Here is an 18702-nt window from a genome sequence, read left to right on the forward strand (position 1 = left end):
CGGGCTGCCTGGGCTGCTCTTGGAAGTGGCCAGGGCCTTGCTTTGGGGCCCGTGGATACCCAGGATGCCAGCTGCTTGTGGCAAGCATCTCCACAAATGTCTCCCAGCTGTTGTTCAGGGTACTGCACTGGCTTATTCCCAGGCTCCCCGGCCCTCTCTTACCGACACAGTCTGTCTGTCTGTCTGTCTGCCTGTCCGTCCGTCCGTCCGTGTCCCCGCCCCACCACTCCCTCTCCCTCTCCCTCTCCCTCTCGTTCTCCCCCCCCCCTTTCGCCCTCTCTCTCTCTGTGGCTCTCCCTCTCACTTCCCTCCGTCCTACCCTCCCTGTCTCTCCCCTCGTTCTCTCTCAGTGAAGTCTGGTAGCGCCACGGGTTTTGTCAACCGGCCTAGGTCTCCGGGTCCTAGAGGGGCGGACCGGACTGGGTCTGCTCCCGCGGTGTGCCTGTTTTCTCCCCAGTGCCATTGGAGGGGCACCTGTCCTGTGAACGGGAGGCCTGGGGCTCCCGCCGAGTCTGGCCAAGGCCTCGAGTGTGTTGGGCAAGGCCCCGACGTGCACTGTGGTCGGGGGATAAGAGGGTTATGGACCTGCAATGTGCGAGGTTGAGTGCATTTCCAGAGAGCTGTTGGCCCCCTTCTGAGAGTTTGTGCCGGCTGAAGCACTGAAGAGGTAGACGAAGAGAGAGGAGGAGGAGGAGGAGGAGGAGGAGGAGGAGGAGGAGGAGGAGGAGGAGGAGGAGGAGCCAGGGAGCCGTGTGAGCCGAGCCCGGAGCCGGACAGCAAAGGGCGGACACCTTCAGCGGCTGGCTCGGAGGACCGCGGAGCAAGGGACACGGCCCAACGGACGCACGCAGCCACCCCACCCGTCCACCGAAGCGAGCACCGCCCCGGCCGGCGGACCTACCCACCGAGCGAGGGGCGGCCTGGAGGCCTTCGGCCCCCTTGCATCTTGGTCCTTGTCCCTTGGGCGAGGGAGGGAGGGTGGGTGCTGGGTGCGCGTGCATGCAGTAGGCAAAAAGCCTGCGGAAGTAGGCAAAAAGCCTACAGCACCCGGTATTCCCAGGCGGTCTCCCATCCCAAGTACTAACCAGGCCCGACCCTGCTTAGCTTCCGAGATCAGACGAGAATCGGGCGCGTTCAGGGTGGTATGGCCGTAGACGCTCACACCCGCACTCTGGCGCCTCACGAGCCTGCACGGCCCCTGACGCCAGGCGGGGCGCATGCCAGCGCGCCTCGGCCCGGCCCCTGCCTCGCCTGCCGCCCCGCCCAGCCCGCTCCCAGGAGTCACGGGAGACGCCCAGACGCCCCGACATCACCCCTCACACCGACCCCAGGGATCCCCGATGGCCACAGGCCCCGCCACCGGCCACCCGCCCAGAGCCCTGGCCTCCAGTCTCTCCCCAGCCTCAAAGCCCCGCCCACAAAACCCCGTGTCTTGACCTGTGATTGGCCCCTGACGTAGTAGCTTTCTGGTCTCTTTCTCCCTTTCTCTCTCTCTCTCTGCCTCTCGGTCGGTCGGCCTGCCGCTCACTCGCCCTGCCCTTCTGTCTGTCTGTCTCACTCTCGCTCTCTCTCCTGCTCGGTGCCGGGACCCCAACACCCGGCCCGAAGCAGCAGATGGCAGGAAAGGGAAAGGCTTGATCCTGGGTGACTAACGGTCTCCGGGGGGAGGTTCATCGCTGATGGGGCAGGCAGGCAGGCAGGCAGGCAGGGAAAGGCAAAGGGTGGCAGAGCGGAGGCTGGGCGTCCCTTCTTGCCAGGGCAGCGGCCAGAAAAACAGCAGAGAGAGAGAGAGGGAATGAGCTCAGCTCTGGCAAGGGGGCGGCCGGCCTGTGAGATTCCCAAAGCCCGCCAGGGCGCCAGCCACACATCTCCTGCAGCAAGGCTCCGCCTCCCCCAGTTGCCGCCAGCTGGGGACCAGGCCTTCAGGACACACCAGTCAGTCCACGGGGCACATGTCATTCAAAGTCCCACGCGGGGCGTCTAGCGTGGAAGGACATGCCCCAGGCAGCGCTCGGTTCCTGGCCTGGCGCCATACCGGGCTGCCTGGGCTGCTCTTGGAAGTGGCCAGGGCCTTGCTTTGGGGCCCGTGGATCCCAGGATGCCAGCTGCTGTGGCAAGCATCTCCACAAATGTCTCCCAGCTGTTGTTCAGGGTACTGCCTGGCTTATTCCCAGGCTCCCGGCCCTCTCTTACCGACACAGTCTGTCTGTCTGTCTGTCTGCCTGTCCGTCCGTCCGTCCGTGTCACCCGCCCCACCCTCCCTCTCCCTCTCCCTCTCCCTCTCGTTCTCCCCCCCCCCTTTCGCCCTCTCTCTCTCTGTGGCTCTCCCTCTCACTTCCCTCCGTCCTACCCTCCCTGTCTCTCCCTCGTTCTCTCTCAGTGAAGTCTGGTAGCGCCACGGGTTTGTCACCCGGCCTAGGTCTCCGGGTCCTAGAGGGGCGGACCGGACTGGGTCTGCTCCCGCGGTGTGCCTGTTTTCTCCCCAGTGCCATTGGGAGGGGCACCTGTCTGTGAACGGGAGGCCTGGGGCTCCTCGAGTCTGGCCAAGGCCTCGAGTGTGTGGGCAAGGCCCCGACGTGCACTGTGGTCGGGGGGATAAGAGGGTTATGGACCTGCAATGTGCGAGGTTTGAGTGCATTTACAGAGAGCTGTTGGCCCCCTTCTGAGAGTTTGTGACGGCTGAAGCACTGAAGAGGTAGACGAGAGGAGAGGAGGAGGAGGAGGAGGAGGAGGAGGCCAGGGAGCCGTGTGAGCCGAGCCCGGAGCGGACAGCAAAGGGGCGGACACCTTCAGCGGCTGGCTCGGAGGACCGCGGAGCAAGGGGACACGGCCCACGGACGCACGCAGCCACCCACCCGTTCCACCGAGCGAGCACCGCCCCGGCCGGCGGACCTACCCACCGAGCGAGGGGCGGCCTGGAGGCCTTGGCCCCCTTGCATCTTGGTCCTTGTCCCTTGGGCGAGGAGGGAGGGTGGGTGCTGGTGTGCGCGTGCATGCAGTAGGCAAAAAGCCTGCGGAAGTAGGCAAAAAGCCCTACAGCACCCGGTATTCCCAGGCGGTCTCCCATCCAAGTACTAACCAGGCCGACCCTGCTTAGCTTCCGAGATCAGACGAGATCGGGCGCGTTCAGGGGTGGTATGGCCCGTAGACGCTCACACCCGCACTCTGGCGCCTCAAGAGCCTGCACGGCCCCCTGACGCCAGGCGGGGCGCATGCAGCGCGCCTCGGCGGCCCCTGCCTCGCCTGCCGCCCGCCAGCCCGCTCCCAGGAGTCACGGGAGACGCCCAGACGCCCCGACATCACCCTCACACCGACCCCAGGGATCCCCGATGGCCACAGGCCCCCGCCATCGGCCACCCGCCCAGAGCCCTGGCCTCCAGTCTCTCCCCAGCCTCAAGCCCCGCCCACAAAACCCGTGTCTTGACTGTGATTGGCCCCCTGACGTAGTAGCTTTCTGGTCTCTTTCTCCCTTTCTCTCTCTCTCTCTGCCTCTCGGTCGGTCGGCCTGCCGCTCACTCGCCCTGCCCTTCTGTCTGTCTGTCTCACTCCTCGCTCTCTCTCCTGCTCGGTGCCGGGACCAACACCCGGCCCGAAGCAGCAGATGGCAGGAAAGGGGAAAGGCTTGATCCTGGGTGACTAACGGTCTCCGGGGGGAGGTTCATCGCTGATGGGGCAGGCAGGCAGGCAGGCAGGCAGGGAAAGGCAAAGGGTCGGCAGAGCGGAGGCTGGGCGTCCCTTCTTGCCAGGGCAGCGGCCAGGAAAACAGCCAGACAGATGAGAGTGGGAATGAGCTCAGCTCTGGCAAGGGGGCGGCCGGCCTGTGAGATTCCCAAAGCCCGCCAGGGCGCCAGCCACACATCTCCTGCAGCAAGGCTCCGCCTCCCCCAGTTGCCGCCAGCTGGGGACCAGGCCTTCAGGACACACAGTCAGTCCACGGGGCACATGTCATTCAAAGTCCCACGCGGGGCGTCTAGCGTGGAAGGACATGCCCCCAGGCAGCGCTCGGTTCCTGGCCTGGCGCCATACCGGGCTGCCTGGGCTGCTCTTGGAAGTCTGGCCAGGGCCTTGCTTTGGGGCCCGTGGACTCCCAGGATGCCAGCTGCTGTGGCAGCATCTCCACAAATGTCTCCCAGCTGTTGTTCAGGGTACTGCCTGGCTTATTCCCAGGCTCCCCGGCCCCTCTCTTACCGACACAGTCTGTCTGTCTGTCTGTCTGCTGTCAGTCCCGTCACGTCCGTGTCCCCGCCCCACCTCCCTCTCCCTCTCCTCTCCCTCCTCCCTCTCGTTCTCCCCCCCCCCTTTCGCCCTCTCTCTCTCTGTGGCTCTCCCTCTCACTTCACTCCCGTCCTACCCTCCCTGTCTCTCCCCTCGTTCTCTCTCAGTGAAGTCTGGTAGCGCCACGGGGTTTGTCACCCGGCCTAGGTCTCCGGGTCCTAGAGGGGCGGACCGGACTGGGTCTGCTCCCGCGGCTGTGACCTGTTTTCTCCACAGTGCCATTGGAGGGGCACCCCTGTCCTGTGAACGGGGAGGCCTGGGCTCCTCCGAGTCTGGCAAGGCCTCGAGTGTGTTGGGCAAGGCCCCGACGTGCACTGTGGTCGGGGGGATAAGAGGGGTTATGGACCTGCAATGTGCGAGGTTGGAGTGCATTTCCAGAGAGCTGTTGGCCCCCTTCTGAGAGTTTGTGCCGGCTGAAGCACTGAAGAGGTAGGACGGAAGAGGAGGAGGAGGAGGAGGAGGAGGATGGCCAGGGAGCCGTGTGAGCCGAGCCCGGAGCCGGACAGCAAAGGGCGGACACCTTCAGCGGCTGGCTCGGAGGACCGCGGAGCAAGGGACACGGACCCTAACGGACGCACGCAGCCCACCCACCACGTCCACTCCGATGCGAGCACCGCCCCGGCCGGCGGACCTACCCCAACCGAGCGAGGGGCGGCCTGGAGGCCTTGGCCCCCTTGCATCTTGGTCCCTTGTCCCTTGGGCGAGGAGGGAGGGTGGCGTGCTGGGTCGCGCGTGCATGCAGTAGGCAAAAAGCCTGCGGAAGTAGGCAAAAAGCCTACAGCACCCGGTATTCCCAGGCGGTCTCCCATCCAAGTACTAACCAGGCCCGACCCTGCTTAGCTTCCGAGATCAGACGAGATCGGGCGCGTTCAGGGTGGTATGGCCGTAGACGCTCACACCCGCACATCATGGCGCCTCAAGGAGCCCTGCACGGCCCCCTGACGCCAAGGCGGGGCGCATGCAGCGCGCCCTCGGCCGGCCCCTGCCTCGCCTGCCGCCCCCGCCAGCCCGCTCCCAGGAGTCACGGGAGACGCCCAGACGCCCCCGACATCACCCCTCACACCGACCCCAGGGATCCCCGATGGCTACAGGCCCCCGCCACCGGCCACCCGCCCCCAGAGCCCTGGCCTCCCAGTCTCTCCCCAGCCTCAAGCCCCGCCCACAAAACCCGTGTCTTGACTGTGATTGGCCCCTGACGTAGTAGCTTTCTGGTCTACTTTCTCCCTTTCTCTCTCTCTCTCTGCCTCTCGGTCGGTCGGCCATGCCGCTCACTCGCCCTGCCCTTCTGTCTGTCTGTCTCACTCTCGCTCTCTCTCCTGCTCGGTGCCGGGACCCAACACCCGGCACACGAAGCAGCAGATGGCAGGAAAGGGAAAGGCTTGATCTGGGTGACTAACGGTCTCCGGGGGGAGGTTCATCGCTGATGGGGCAGGCAGGCAGGCAGGCAGGCAGGGAAAGGCAAAAGGGTGGCAGAGCGGAGGCTGGGCGTCCCTTCTTGCCAGGGCAGCGGCCAGAAAACAGCCAGACAGAGAGAGAGGAATGAGCTCAGCTCTGGCAAGGGGGCGGCGGCCTGTGAGGATTCCCAAAGCCCGCCAGGGCGCCAGCCACAACATCTCCTGCAGCAAGGCTCCGCCCTCCCCAGTTGCCGCAGCTGGGGGACCAGGCCTTCAGGACACACCAGTCAGTCCACGGGGCACATGTCATTCAAAAGTCCCACGCGGGGCGTCTTCTAGCCGTTGAACGGACATGCCCCAGGCAGCGCTCGGTTCCTGGCCTGGCGCCATACCGGGCTGCTGGGTGCTCTTGGAAGTGGGCCAGGGCCCTTGCTTTGGGGCCCGTGGATCCCAGGATGCCAGCTGCTGTGGCAAGGCATCTCCACAAATGTCTCCCAGCTGTTGTTCAGGGTACTGCCCTGGCTTATTCCCAGGCTCCACCAGGCCCTCTCTTACCCGACACAGTCTGTCTGTCTGTCTGTCTGCCTGTCCGTCCGTCCGTCCGTTGTCCCCGCACCCACCCTCCCTCTCCCTCTCCCTCTCCCTCATCGTTCTCCCCCACCCTTTCGCCCTCTCTCTCTCTGTGGCTCTCCCTCTCACTTCCCTCCGTCCTACCCTCCCCTGTCTCTTCCCCTCGTTCTCTCTCAGTGAAGTCTCGGTAGGCGCACCGGGTTTGTCACCCGGCCTAGGTCTTCCGGGTCCTAGAGGGGCGGACCGGACTGGGTCTGCTCCCGCGGCTGTCGCCTGTTTTCCTCCCAAGATGCCATTGGTAGGGGCACCTGTCCTGTGAACGGAGAGGCCTGGGGCTCCTCCGAGTCATGGCAAGGCTACGAGTGTGTTGGGCAAAGGGCCCCGACGTGCACTGTGGTCGGGGCGATAAGAGGGTTATGGACCTGCAATGTGCGAGGTTGAGTGCATTTCCCAGAGAGCTGTTGGCCCCCCCTTCTGAGAGTTTGTGCCGGCTGAAAGCACTGAAGAGGTAAGACCGAAGAGGAGGAGGAGGAGGAGGTGGAGGAGAGGAGGAGGAGGAGGAGGAGGAGGAGGCCAGGGAAGCCGTATGTGAGCGAGCCCCGGAGCCGGAAGCAAAGGGCGAGACACCTTCAGCGGCTGGCTCGGAGGACCCGCGGAGAAGGACACGGCCCACGGACGCACGCAGCACCACACCCGTCCACCGACCGAGGCCACCGCCCCGGCCGGCGGACACTACCCACCGAGCGAGGGGCGGCCTGGAGGCCTTGGCCCCCTTGCATCTTGGTCCTTGTCCCCTTGGGCGAGGAGGGAGGGTGGGTGCTGGGTGCGCGTGCATGCAGTAGGCAAAAAAGCCTGCGGAAGTAGGCAAAAAGCCTACAGCACCCGGTATTCCCAGGCGGTCTCCCATCCAAGTACTAACCATGGCCCCCGACCCTGCTTAGCTTCCGAGATCAGACGCGATCGGGCGCGTTCAGGGTGGTATGGCGTAGACGTCACACCCGCACTCTGGCGCCTCAAGAGCCCCTGCACGGCCCCTGACGCCAGGCGGGGGCGCATGCAGCGCGCCTCGGCCGGCCCCTGCCTCGCCTGCCGCCCGCCAGCCCGCTCCCAGGAGTCACGGGAGACGCCCAGACGCCCCGACATCACCCTCACACCGACCCCCAGGGATCCACCGATGGCCACAGGCCCCCGCCACCGGCCACCCCGCCCAGAGCCCTGGCCTCCAGTCTCTCCCCAGCCCTCAAGCCCCGCCCACAAAACCCGTTAGTCTTGACTGTGATTGGCCCCTGACGTAGTAGCTTTCTGGTACTCTTTCTCCCTTTCTCTCTCTCTCTACTGCACTCTCGGTCGGTCGGGCCTGCCGCTCACTCGCCCTGCCCTTCTGTTCCTGTCTGTTCTCACTCTCGCTCTCTCTCCCCTGATCGAGTGCCGGGACCCAACCACCCCGGCCCGAAAGCAGCAGATGGCAGGAAAGGGAAAGGCTTGATCCTGGGTGACTAACGGTCTCCGGGGGGAGGTTCATCGCTGATGGGGCAGGCAGGCAGGCAGGCAGGCAGGGAAAGGCAAAGGGTGGCAGAGCGGAGGCTGGGCGTCCCTTCTTGCCAGGGCAGCGGCCCAGAAAACAGCCAGACAGAGAGAGAGGGAATGAGCTCAGCTCTGGCAAGGGGCGGCCGGCTGTGAGATTCCCAAAGCCCGGCCAGGGGCGCCCAGCCTCACATCTCCTGCAGCAAGGCTCCGCCTCCCCAGTTGCCGCCAGCTGGGGACCAGGCCTTCAGGACACACCAGTCAGTCCACGGGGGCACATGTCATTCAAAGTCCCCACGCGGGGCGTCTAGCGTGGAAGGACATGCCCCAGGCAGCGCTCGGTTCCTGGCCTGGCGCCATACCGGGCTGCCTGGGCTGCTCTTGGAAGTGGCCAGGGCCTTGCTTTGGGGCCCGTGGATCCAGGATGCCAGCTGCTGTGGCAAGCATCTCCACAAATGTCTCCCCAGCTGTTGTTCAGGGTACTGCCTGGCTTATTCCCAGGCTCCCCGGCCCTCTCTTACCGACACAGTCTGTCTGTCTGTCTGTCTGCCTGTCCGTCCGTCCGTCCGTTGTCCCCGCCCCACCCTCCCTCTCCCTCTCCCTCTCCCTCTCGTTCTCCCCCCCCCTTTCGCCCTCTCTCTCTCTGTGGCTCTCCCTCTCACTTCCCTCCGTCCTACCATCCCTGTCTCTCCCCTCGTTCTCTCTCAGTGAAGTCTCGGTAGCGCCACGGGTTTGTCACCCGGCCTAGGTCTCGGGTCCTAGAGGGGCGGACCGGACTGGGTCTGCTCCCGCGGTGTGCCTGTTTTCTCCCCAGTGCCATTGGAGGGGCACCTGTCCTGTGAACGGCGAGGCCTGGGGCTCCTCCGAGTCTGGCCAAGGCCTCGAGTGTGTTGGGCAAGGCCCCGACGTGCACTGTGGTCGGGGGATAAGAGGGTTATGGACCTGCAATGTGCGAGGTTGAGTGCATTTCCAGAGAGCTGTTGGCCCCCTTCTGAGAGTTTGTGCCGGCTGAAGCACTGAAGAGGTAGACGAAGAGGAGGAGGAGGAGGAGGAGGAGGAGGAGGAGGAGGCCAGGGAGCCGTGTGAGCCGAGCCCGGAGCCGGACAGCAAAGGGCGGACACCTTCAGCGGCTGGCTCGGAGGACCGCGGAGCAAGGGACACGGCCCGCGGGACGCACGCAGCCACCCACCCGTCCACCGAAGCGAGCACCGCCCCCGGCCGGCGGACCTACCCACCGAGCGAGGGGCGGCCTGGAGGCCTTGGCCCCCTTGCATCTTGGTCCTTGTCCCTTGGGCGAGGGAGGGAGGGTGGGTGCTGGGTGCGCGTGCATGCAGTAGGCAAAAAGCCTGCGGAAGTAGGCAAAAAGCCTACAGCACCCGGTATTCCCAGGCGGTCTCCCCATCCAAGTACTAACCAGGCCCGACCCTGCTTAGCTTCCGAGATCAGACGAGATCGGGCGCGTTCATGGGTGGTATGGCCGTAGACGCTCACACCCGCACTCTGGCGCCTCAAGAGCCTGCACGGCCCCTGACGCCAGGCGGGGCGCATGCAGCGCGCCTCGGCCGGCCCCTGCCTCGCCTGCCGCCCGCCAGCCCGCTCCCAGGAGTCACGGGAGACGCCCAGACGCCCCGACATCACCCTCACACCGACCCCAGGGATCCCCGATGGCCACAGGCCCCGCCACCGGCCACCCCGCCCAGAGCCCTGGCCTCCAGTCTCTCCCCAGCCTCAAGCCCCGCCCACAAAACCCGTGTCTTGACTGTGATTGGCCCCTGACGTAGTAGCTTTCTGGTCTCTTTCTCCCTTTCTCTCTCTCTCTCTGCCTCTCGGTCGGTCGGCCTGCCGCTCACTCGCCCTGCCCTTCTGTCTGTCTGTCTCCACTCTCGCTCTCTCTCCTGCTCGGTGCCGGGAACCCAACACCCCGGCCCGAAGCAGCAGATGGCAGGAAAGGGAAAGGCTTGATCCTGGGTGACTAACGGTTCTCGGGGGAGGTTCATCGCTGATGGGGCAGGCAGGCAGGCAGGCAGGCAGGGAAAGGCAAAGGGTGGCAGAGCGGAGGCTGGGCGTCCCTTCTTGCCAGGGCAGCGGCCAGAAAACAGCCAGACAGAGAGAGAGGGAATGAGCTCAGCTCTGGCAAGGGGGCGGCCGGCCTGTGAGATTCCCAAAGCCCGCCAGGGCGCCAGCCACCACATCTCCTGCAGCAAGGCTCCGCCTCCCCAGTTGCCGCCAGCTGGGGACCAGGCCTTCAGGACACACCAGTCAGTCCACGGGGCACATGTCATTCAAAGTCCCACGCGGGGCGTCTAGCGTGGAGGACATGCCCCAGGCAGCGCTCGGTTCCTGGCCTGGCGCCATACCGGGCTGCCTGGGCTGCTCTTGGAAGTGGCCAGGGCCTTGCTTTGGGGCTCCGTGGATCCCAGGATGCCAGCTGCTGTGGCAAGCATCTCCACAAATGTCTCCCAGCTGTTGTTCAGGGTACTGCCTGGCTTATTCCCAGGCTCCCCCGGCCCTCTCTTACCGACACAGTCTGTCTGTCTGTCTGTCTGCCTGTCCGTCCGTCCGTCCGTGTCCCCGCCCCACCCTCCCTCTCCCTCTCCCTCTCCCTCTCGTTCTCCCCCCCCCTTTCGCCCTCTCTCTCTCTGTGGCTCTCCCTCTCACTTCCCTCCGTCCTACCCCTCCCTGTCTCTCCACTCCGTTCTCTCTCAGTGAAGTCTGGTAGCGCCACGGGTTTGTCACCCGGCCTAGGTCTCCGGGTCCTAGAGGGGCGGACCGGACTGGGTCTGCTCCGCGGTGTGCCTGTTTTCTCCCCAGTGCCATTGGAGGGGCACCTGTCCTGTGAACGGGAGGCCTGGGGCTCCTCCGAGTCTGGCCAAGGCCTCGAGTGTGTTGGGCAAGGCCCCGACGTGCACTGTGGTCGGGGGATAAGAGGGTTATGACCTGCAATGTGCGAGGTTGAGTGCATTTCCAGAGAGCTGTTGGCCCCCTTCTGAGAGTTTGTGCCGGCTGAAGCACTGAAGAGGTAGACGAAGAGGAGGAGGAGGAGGAGGAGGAGGAGGAGGAGGAGGAGGAGGAGGAGGAGGAGGAGGAGGCACAGGGAGCCGTGTGAGCCGAGCCCGGAGCCGGACAGCAAAGGGCGGACACCTTCAGCGGCTGGCTCGGAGGACCGCGGAGCAAGGGACACGGCCCCACGGACGCACGCAGGCCACCCACCCGTCCACCGAGCGAGCACCGCCCCGGCCGGCGGACCTACCCACCGAGCGAGGGGCGGCCTGGAGGCCTTGGCCCCCCTTGCATCTTGGTTCCTTGTCCCCTTGGGCGAGAGGAGGGAGGGTGGGTGCTGGGTGCGCGTGCATGCAGTAGGCAAAAAGCCCTGCGGAAGTAGGCAAAAAAGCCTACAGCACCCGGTATTCCCAGGCGGTCTCCCATCCAAGTACTAACCAGGCCCGACCCTGCTTAGCTTCCGAGATCAGACGAGATCGGGCGCGTTCAGGGTGGTATGGCCGTAGACGCTCACACCCGCACTCTGGCGCCTCAAGAGCCTGCACGGCCCCTGACGCCAGGCGGGGCGCATGCAGCGCGCCTCGGCCGGCCCCTGCCTCGCCTGCCGCCCGCCAGCCCGCTCCCAGGAGTCACGGAGGACGCCCAGACGCCCCGACATCACCCTCACACCGACCCCCAGGTATCCCCGATGGCCACAGGCCCCGCCACCGGCCACCCCGCCCAGAGCCCCTGGCCTCCAGTCTCTCCCCAGCCTCAAGCCCCGCCCACAAAAACCCGTGTCTTGACTGTGATTGGCCCCTGACGTAGTAGCTTTCTGGTCTCTTTCTCCCTTTCTCTCCTCTCTCTCTGCCTCTCGGTCGGTCGGCCTGCCGCTCACTCGCCCTGCCCTTCTGTCTGTCTGTCTCACTCTCGCTCTCTCTCCTGCTCGGTGCCGGGACCCCAACACCCGGCCCGAAGCAGCAGATGGCAGGAAAGGGAAAGGCTTGATCCTGGGTGACTAACGGTCTCCGGGGGGAGGTTCATCGTGATGGGGCAGGCAGGCAGGCAGGCAGGCAGGGAAAGGCAAAGGGTGGCAGAGCGGAGGCTGGGCGTCCCTTCTTGCCAGGGCAGCGGCCAGAAAACAGCCAGACAGAGAGAGAGGGAATGAGCTCAGCTCTGGCAAGGGGGCGGCCGGCTGTGAGATTCCCAAGCCCGCCAGGGCGCCAGCCACACATCTCCTGCAGCAAGGCTCCGCCTCCCCAGTTGCCGCCCAGCTGGGGACCAGGCCTTCAGGACACACCAGTCAGTCCACGGGGCACATGTCATTCAAAGTCCCACGCGGGGCGTCTAGCGTGGAAGGACATGCCCCAGGCAGCGCTCGGTTCCTGGCCTGGCGCCATACCGGGCTGCCTGGGCTGCTCTTGGAAGTGGCCAGGGCTTGCTTTGGGGCCCGTGGATCACTGGATGCCAGCTGCTGTGGGCAAGCATCTCACACAAATGTCTCCCAGCTGTTGTTCAGGGTACTGCCTGGCTTATTCCCAGGCTCCCCGGCCCTCTCTTACCGACACAGTCTGTCTGTCTGTCTGTCTGCCTGTCCGTCCGTCCGTCCGTGTCCCCGCCCCACCCTCCCTCTCCTATCCCTCTCCCCTCTCGTTCTCCCCCCCCCCTTTCGCCCTCTCTCTCTCTGTGGCTCTCCCTCTCACTTCACCTCCGTCCTACCCTCCCTGGTCTCTCCCCTCGTTCTCTCTCAGTGAAGTCTCGGTAGCGCCACGGGTTTGTCACCCGGCCCTAGGTCTCCGGGTCCATAGAGGGGCGGACCGGACTGGGTCCTGCTCCCGCGGTGTGCACTGTCTTTCTCCCCAGTGCCATTGGAGGGGCACCTTGTCCTGTGAACGGGGAGGCCTGGGGCTCCTCCGAGTCTGGCCAAGGCCTCGAGTGTGTTGGGCAAGGCCCCGACGTGCACTCGTGGTCGGGGGATAAGAGGGTTATGGACCTGCAATGTGCGAGGTTGAGTGCATTTCCAGAGAGCTGTTGGCCCCCTTCTGAGAGTTTGTGCCGAGCTGAAGCACTGAAGAGGTAAGACGAAGAGGAGGAGGAGGAGGAGGAGGAGGAGGAGGAGGAGGAGGAGGAGGAGGAGGAGGAGGAGGAGGCCAGGGAGCCGTGTGAGCCGAGCCCGGAGCCGGACAGCAAAGGGCGGACACCTTCAGCGGCTGGCTCGGAGGACCGCGGAGCAAGGGACACGGCCCACGGACGCACGCAGCCACCCACCCGTCCACGAGCGAGCACCGCCCCGGCCGGCGGACCTACCACCGAGCGAGGGGCGGCCTGGAGGCCTTGGCCCCCTTGCATCTTGGTCCTTGTCCCTTGGGCGAGGAGGGAGGGTGGGTGCTGGGTGCGCGTGCATGCAGTAGGCAAAAAGCCTGCGGAAGTAGGCAAAAAGCCTACAGCACCCGGTATTCCCAGGCGGTCTCCCCATCCAAGTACTAACCAGGCCCGACCCTGCTTAGCTTCCGAGATCAGACGAGATCGGGCGCGTTCAGGGTGGTATGGCCGTAGACGCTCACACCCGCACTCTGGCGCCTCAAGAGCCTGCACGGCCCCTGACGCCAGGCGGGGCGCATGCAGCGCGCCTCGGGCCGGCCCCTGCCTCGCCTGCCGCCCGCCAGCCCGCTCCCAGGAGTCACGGGAGACGCCCAGACGCCCCGACATCACCCTCACACCGACCCCAGGGATCCCCGATGGCCACAGGCCCCGCCACCGGCCACCCCGCCCAGAGCCCTGGCCTCCAGTCTCTCCCCAGCCTCAAGCCCCGCCCACAAAACCCGTGTCTTGACTGTGATTGGCCCCTGACGTAGTAGCTTTCTGGTCTCTTTCTCCCTTTCTCTCTCTCTCTCTGCCTCTCGGTTCGGTCGGCCTGCCGCTCACTCGCCCCTGCCCTTCTGTCTGTCTGTCTCACTCTCGCTCTCTCTCCTGCTCGGTGCCGGGACCCCACACCCGGCCCGAAGCAGCAGATGGCAGGAAAGGGAAAGGCTTGATCCTGGGTGACTAACGGTCTCCGGGGGGAGGTTCATCGCTGATGGGGCAGGGCAGGCAGGCAGGCAGGCAGGGAAAGGCAAAGGGTGGCAGAGCGGAGGCTGGGCGTCCCTTCTTGCCAGGGCAGCGGCCAGGAAAACAGACCAGACAGAGAGAGAGGGAATGAGCTCAGCTCTGGCAAGGGGGGCGGCCGGCCTGTGAGATTCCCCAAAGCCCCGCCAGGGCGCCAGCCACAACATCTCCTGCAGCAAGGCTCCGCCCTCCCCCAGTTGCCGCCAGCTGGGGGACCAGGCCTTCAGGACACACCAGTCAGTCCACGGGGCACATGTCATTCAAAGTCCCACGCGTGGCGCTTCTAGCGTGGAAGGACATGCCCCAGGCAGCGCTCGGTTCCCTGGCCTGGCGCCCTACCGGGCTGCCTGGGCTGCTCTTGGAAGTGGCCAGGGCCTTGCTTTGGGGCCCCCGTGGATCCCAGGATGCCAGCTGCTGTGGCAAGCATCTCCACAAATGTCTCCTCCCAGCTGTTGTTCAGGGTACTGCCTGGCTTATTCCCAGGCTCCCCGGCCCTCTCTTACCGACACAGTCTGTCTGTCTGTCTGTCTGCCTGTCCGTCCGTCCCGTCCGTGTCCCCGCCCCACCCCTCCCTCTCCCCTCTCCCTCTCCCTCTCGTTCTCCCCCCCCCTTTCGCCCCTCTCTCTCTCTGTGGCTCTCCCTCTCACTTCCCTCCGTCCTACCCTCCCTGTCCTCTCCCCTCGTTCTCTCTCAGTGAAGTCTGGTAGCGCACGGGTTTGTCACCCGGCCTAGGTCTCCGGGTCCTAGAGGGGCGGACCGGACTGGGTCTGCTCCCGCGGTTGTGCTGTTTTCTCCCCAGTGCCATTGGAGGGGCACCTGTCCTGTGAACGGGAGGCCTGGGGCTCCTCCGAGTCTGGCCAAGGCCCTCGAGTGTGTTGGGCAAGGCCCCGACGTGCACTGTGGTCGGGGGAATAAGAGGGTTATGGACCTGCAATGTGCGAGGTTGAGTGCATTTCCAGAGAGCTGTTGGGCCCCCTTCTGAGAGTTTGTGCCGGCCTGAAGCACTGAAGAGGTAGACGAAGAGGAGGAGGAGGAGGAGGAGGAGGAGGAGGAGGAGGAGGAGGAGGAGGAGGAGGAGGAGGAGGCCAGGGAGCCGTTGTGAGCCGAGCCCGGAGCCGGACAGCAAAGGGCGGACACCTTCAGCGGCTGGCTCGGAGGACCGCGGAGCAAGGGACACGGCCCACGGACGCACGCAGCCACCCACCCGTCCACCGAGCGAGCACCGCCCCGGCCGGCGGACCTACCCACCGAGCGAGGGGCGGCCTGGAGGCCTTGGCCCCCTTGCATCTTGGTCCTTGTCCCCTTGGGCGAGGAGGGAGGGTGGCGGTGCTGATGTGCGCGTGCATGCAGTAGGCAAAAAGCCTGCGGAAGTAGGCAAAAAGCCTACAGCACCCGGTATTCCCAGGCGGTCTCCCATCCAAGTACTAACCAGGCCCGACCCTGCTTAGCTTCCGAGATCAGACGAGATCGGGCGCGTTCAGGGTGGTATGGCCGGTAGACGCTCACACCCGCACTCTGGCGCCTCAAGAGGCCTGCACGGCCCCTGACGCCAGGCGGGGCGCATGCAGCGCGCCTCGGCCGGCCCCTGCCTCGCCTGCCGCCCGCCAAGCCCGCTCCCAGGAGTCACGGGAGACGCCCAGACGCCCCGACATCACCCTCACACCGACCCCAGGGATCCCCGATGGCCACAGGCCCCGCCACCGGCCACCCGCCCAGAGCCCTGGCCTCCAGTCTCTCCCCAGCCTCAAGCCCCGCCCACAAAACCCGTGTCTTGACTGTGATTGGCCCCTGACGTAGTAGCTTTCTGGTCTCTTTCTCCCTTTCTCTCTCTCTCTCTGCCTCTCGGTCGGTCGGCCTGCCGCTCACTCGCCCTGCCCTTCTGTCTGTCTGTCTCACTCTCGCTCTCTCTCCTGCTCGGTGCCGGGACCCAACACCCGGCCCGAAGCAGCAGATGGCAGGAAAGGGAAAGGCTTGATCCTGGGTGACTAACGGTCTCGGGGGGGAGGTTCATCGCTGATGGGGCAGGCAGGCAGGCAGGCAGGCAGGGAAAGGCAAAGGGTGGCAGAGCGGAGGCTGGGCGTCCCCTTCTTGCCAGGGCAGCGGCCAGAAAACAGCCAGACAGAGAGAGAGGGAATGAGCTCAGCTCTGGCAAGGGGGCGGCCGGCCTGTGAGATTCCCAAAGCCCGCCAGGGCGCCAGCCACACATCTCCTGCAGCAAGGCTCCGCCTCCCCCAGTTGCCGCCAGCTGGGGACCAGGCCTTCAGGACACACCAGTCAGTCCACGGGGCACATGTCATTCAAAGTCCACGCGGGGCGTCTAGCGTGGAAGGACATGCCCAGGCAGCGCTCGGTTCCTGGCCTGGCGCCATACCGGGCTGCCTGGGCTGCTCTTGGAAGTGGCCAGGGCCTTGCTTTGGGGCCCGTGGATCCTCAGGATGCACAGCTGCTGTGGCAAGCATTCTCCACAAATGTCTCCCAGCTGTTGTTCAGGGTACTGCCTGGCTTATTCCCAGGCTCCCCGGCCCCTTCTTACCGACACAGTCTGTCTGTCTGTCTGTCTGCCTGTCCGTCCGTCCGTCCGTTGTCCCCGCCCCAACCCTCCCTCTCCCTCTCCCTCTCCCTCTCGTTCTCCCCCCCCCTTTCGCCCTCTCTCTCTCTGTGGCTCTCCCTCTCACTTCCCTCCGTCTACCCCTCCCCTGTCTCTCCCCTCGTTCTCTCTCAGTGAAGTCTCGGTAGCGCCACGGGTTTGTCACCCGGCCCTAGGTCTCCGGGTCCTAGAGGGGCGGACGGACTGGGGTCTGCTCCGCGGTGTGCCTGTTTTCCTCCCCAGTGCCATTGGAGGGGCACCTGTCCTGTGAACGGGAGGCCTGGGGCTCCTCCGAGTCTGGCCAAGGCCTCGAGTGTGTTGGGCAAGGCCCCCGACGTGCACTGTGGTCGGGGGGATAAGAGGGTTATGGACCTGCAATGTGCGAGGTTGAGTGCATTTCCAGAGAGCTGTTGGCCCCCTTCTGAGAGTTTGTGCGGCTGAAGCACTGAAGAGGTAGACGAAGAGGAGGAGGAGGAGAGGAGGAGGAGGAGGAGGAGAGGAGGAGGAGGAGAGGAGGAGGAGGAGGAGGCCAGGGAAGCCGTGTGAGCCGAGCCCGGAGCCGGACAGCAAAGGGCGGACACCTTCAGCGGCTGGCTCGGAGGACCGCGGAGCAAGGGACACGGCCCCACGGACGCACGCAGCCACCCCACCCGTCCACCGAGCGAGCACCGCCCCGGCGGCGGACCTACCCACCGAGCGAGGGGCGGCCTGGAGGCCCTTGGCCCCCTCTGTGCATCTTGGTCCCTTGTCCCCTTGGGCGAGGAGGGAGGCGTGGCGGTGCTGGGGTGCGCGTGCATGCAGTAGGCAAAAGCCTGCGGAAAGTAGGCAAAAAGCCTACAGCACCCCGGTATTCCCAGGCGGTCTCCCATCCAAGTACTAACCAGGCCCGACCATGCTTAGCTTCCGAGATCAGACGAGATCGGGCGCGTTCAGGGTGGTATGGCCGTAGACGCTCACACCCGCCACTCTGGCGCCCTCAAGAGCCTGCACGGCCCCTGACGCCAGGCGGGGCGCATGGCAGCGCGCCTCGGCCGGCCCCTGCCCTCGCCCTGCCGACCGCCAGCCCGCTCCCCAGGAGTCACGGGAGACGCCCAGACGCCCCCGACATCACCCCTCACACCGACCCCAGGGAATCCCCGATGGCCACAGGCCCCGCCCCACCGGCCACCCGCCCAGAGCCCCTGGCCTCCAGTCTCTCCCAGCCTCAAGCCCCGCCCACAAAAACCCGTGTCTTGACTGTGATTGGCCCCCTGACGTAGTTAGCTTTCTGGTCTCTTTCTCCCTTTCTCTCTCTCTCTCTGCCTCTCGGTCGGTCGGCCTGCCGCCTCACTCGCCCTGCCCTTCTGTCTGTCTGTCTCACTCTCGCTCTCTCTCCTGCTCGGTGCCGGGAACCCAACACCCGGCACCCGAAGCAGCAGATGGCAGGAAAGGGAAAGGCTTGATCCTGGGTGACTAACGGTCTCCGGGGGGGAGGTTCATCGTGATGGAGGCAGGCAGGCAGGCAGGCAGGCAGGGAAAGGCAAAGGGTGGCAGAGCGGAGGCTGGGCGTCCCTTCTTGCCAGGGCAGCGGCCAGAAAAACAGCCAGACAGAGAGAGGAAGAGGAATGAGCTCAGCTCTGGGCAAGGGGGGCGGCCCGGCCTGTGAGATTCCCAAAGCCCGCCAGGGCGCCCAGCCCACACATCTCCCTGCAGCAGGCTCCGCCCTCCCCAGTTGCCGCCAGCTGGGGACCAGGCCTTCAGGACACACCAGTACAGTCCACGGGGCACATGTCATTACAAAGTCCCACGCGGGGCGTCTAGCGTGGAAGGAATGCCCCAGGCAGCGCTCGGTTCCTGGCCTGGCGCCATACCGGGCTGCCTGGGCTGCTCTTGGAAGTGGCCAGGGCCTTGCTTTGGGGCCCGTGGATCCCAGGATGCCAGCTGCTGTGGCAAGCATCTCCACAAATGTCTCCCAGCTGTTGTTCAGGGTACTGCCTGGCTTATTCCCAGGCTCCCCGGCCCTCTCTTACCGACAACAGTCTGTCTGTCTGTCTGTCTGCCTGTCCGTCCCGTCCGTCCGTGTCCCCGCCCCACCCTCCCTTCTCCCTCTCCCTCCTCCCTCTCGTTCTCCCCCCCCCCCTTTCGCCCTCTCTCTCTCTGTGGCTCTCCCTCTCACTTCCCTCCCGTCCTACCCTCCCTGTCTCTCCCCTCGTTCTCTCTCAGTGAAGTCTGGTAGCGCCCACGGGTTGTCACCCGGCCTAGGTCCTCCGGGTCCTAGAGGGGCGGACC

General features: G+C 65.6%; 1 protein-coding gene, 7 non-coding genes and 2 pseudogenes across 8 annotated transcripts in view; 1 reads left to right on the forward strand and 9 right to left on the reverse strand.

Moving 5' to 3' along the window:
• LOC123460592 (basic proline-rich protein-like) overlaps positions 1 to 17693 on the forward strand; it is a 47146-nt gene extending 29453 nt beyond the window's left edge. The window contains exons 8-13 of the mRNA XM_045148657.1: positions 1187 to 1350; positions 3179 to 3339; positions 4492 to 4635; positions 5197 to 5395; positions 7258 to 7423; positions 17416 to 17693. Coding sequence (XP_045004592.1) covers positions 1187 to 1350; positions 3179 to 3339; positions 4492 to 4635; positions 5197 to 5395; positions 7258 to 7423; positions 17416 to 17693 — 1112 coding nt within the window. The remainder of the gene's footprint in view (positions 1 to 1186; positions 1351 to 3178; positions 3340 to 4491; positions 4636 to 5196; positions 5396 to 7257; positions 7424 to 17415) is intronic.
• Positions 1036 to 1156, reverse strand: LOC123460980. Its single transcript, XR_006637325.1, has one exon. It is a non-coding gene; the product is annotated as a 5S ribosomal RNA (ribosomal RNA).
• On the reverse strand, positions 3031 to 3150 carry LOC123460983 (annotated as a pseudogene).
• Positions 5048 to 5166, reverse strand: LOC123461232. The gene has a single exon (XR_006637526.1). It is a non-coding gene; the product is annotated as a 5S ribosomal RNA (ribosomal RNA).
• Positions 7110 to 7230, reverse strand: LOC123460985 (annotated as a pseudogene).
• On the reverse strand, positions 9128 to 9248 carry LOC123460981. Its single transcript, XR_006637326.1, has one exon. It is a non-coding gene; the product is annotated as a 5S ribosomal RNA (ribosomal RNA).
• LOC123461243 lies at positions 11153 to 11271 on the reverse strand. The gene has a single exon (XR_006637534.1). It is a non-coding gene; the product is annotated as a 5S ribosomal RNA (ribosomal RNA).
• LOC123460972 lies at positions 13181 to 13300 on the reverse strand. Its single transcript, XR_006637317.1, has one exon. It is a non-coding gene; the product is annotated as a 5S ribosomal RNA (ribosomal RNA).
• Positions 15228 to 15347, reverse strand: LOC123460971. Its single transcript, XR_006637316.1, has one exon. It is a non-coding gene; the product is annotated as a 5S ribosomal RNA (ribosomal RNA).
• Positions 17266 to 17385, reverse strand: LOC123460974. Its single transcript, XR_006637319.1, has one exon. It is a non-coding gene; the product is annotated as a 5S ribosomal RNA (ribosomal RNA).
• Positions 17694 to 18702: the final 1009 nt, after the last annotated feature.

Source organism: Jaculus jaculus, chromosome 5, assembly GCF_020740685.1.
Source record: "Jaculus jaculus isolate mJacJac1 chromosome 5, mJacJac1.mat.Y.cur, whole genome shotgun sequence".
Lineage (NCBI taxonomy): Eukaryota > Metazoa > Chordata > Mammalia > Rodentia > Dipodidae > Jaculus > Jaculus jaculus.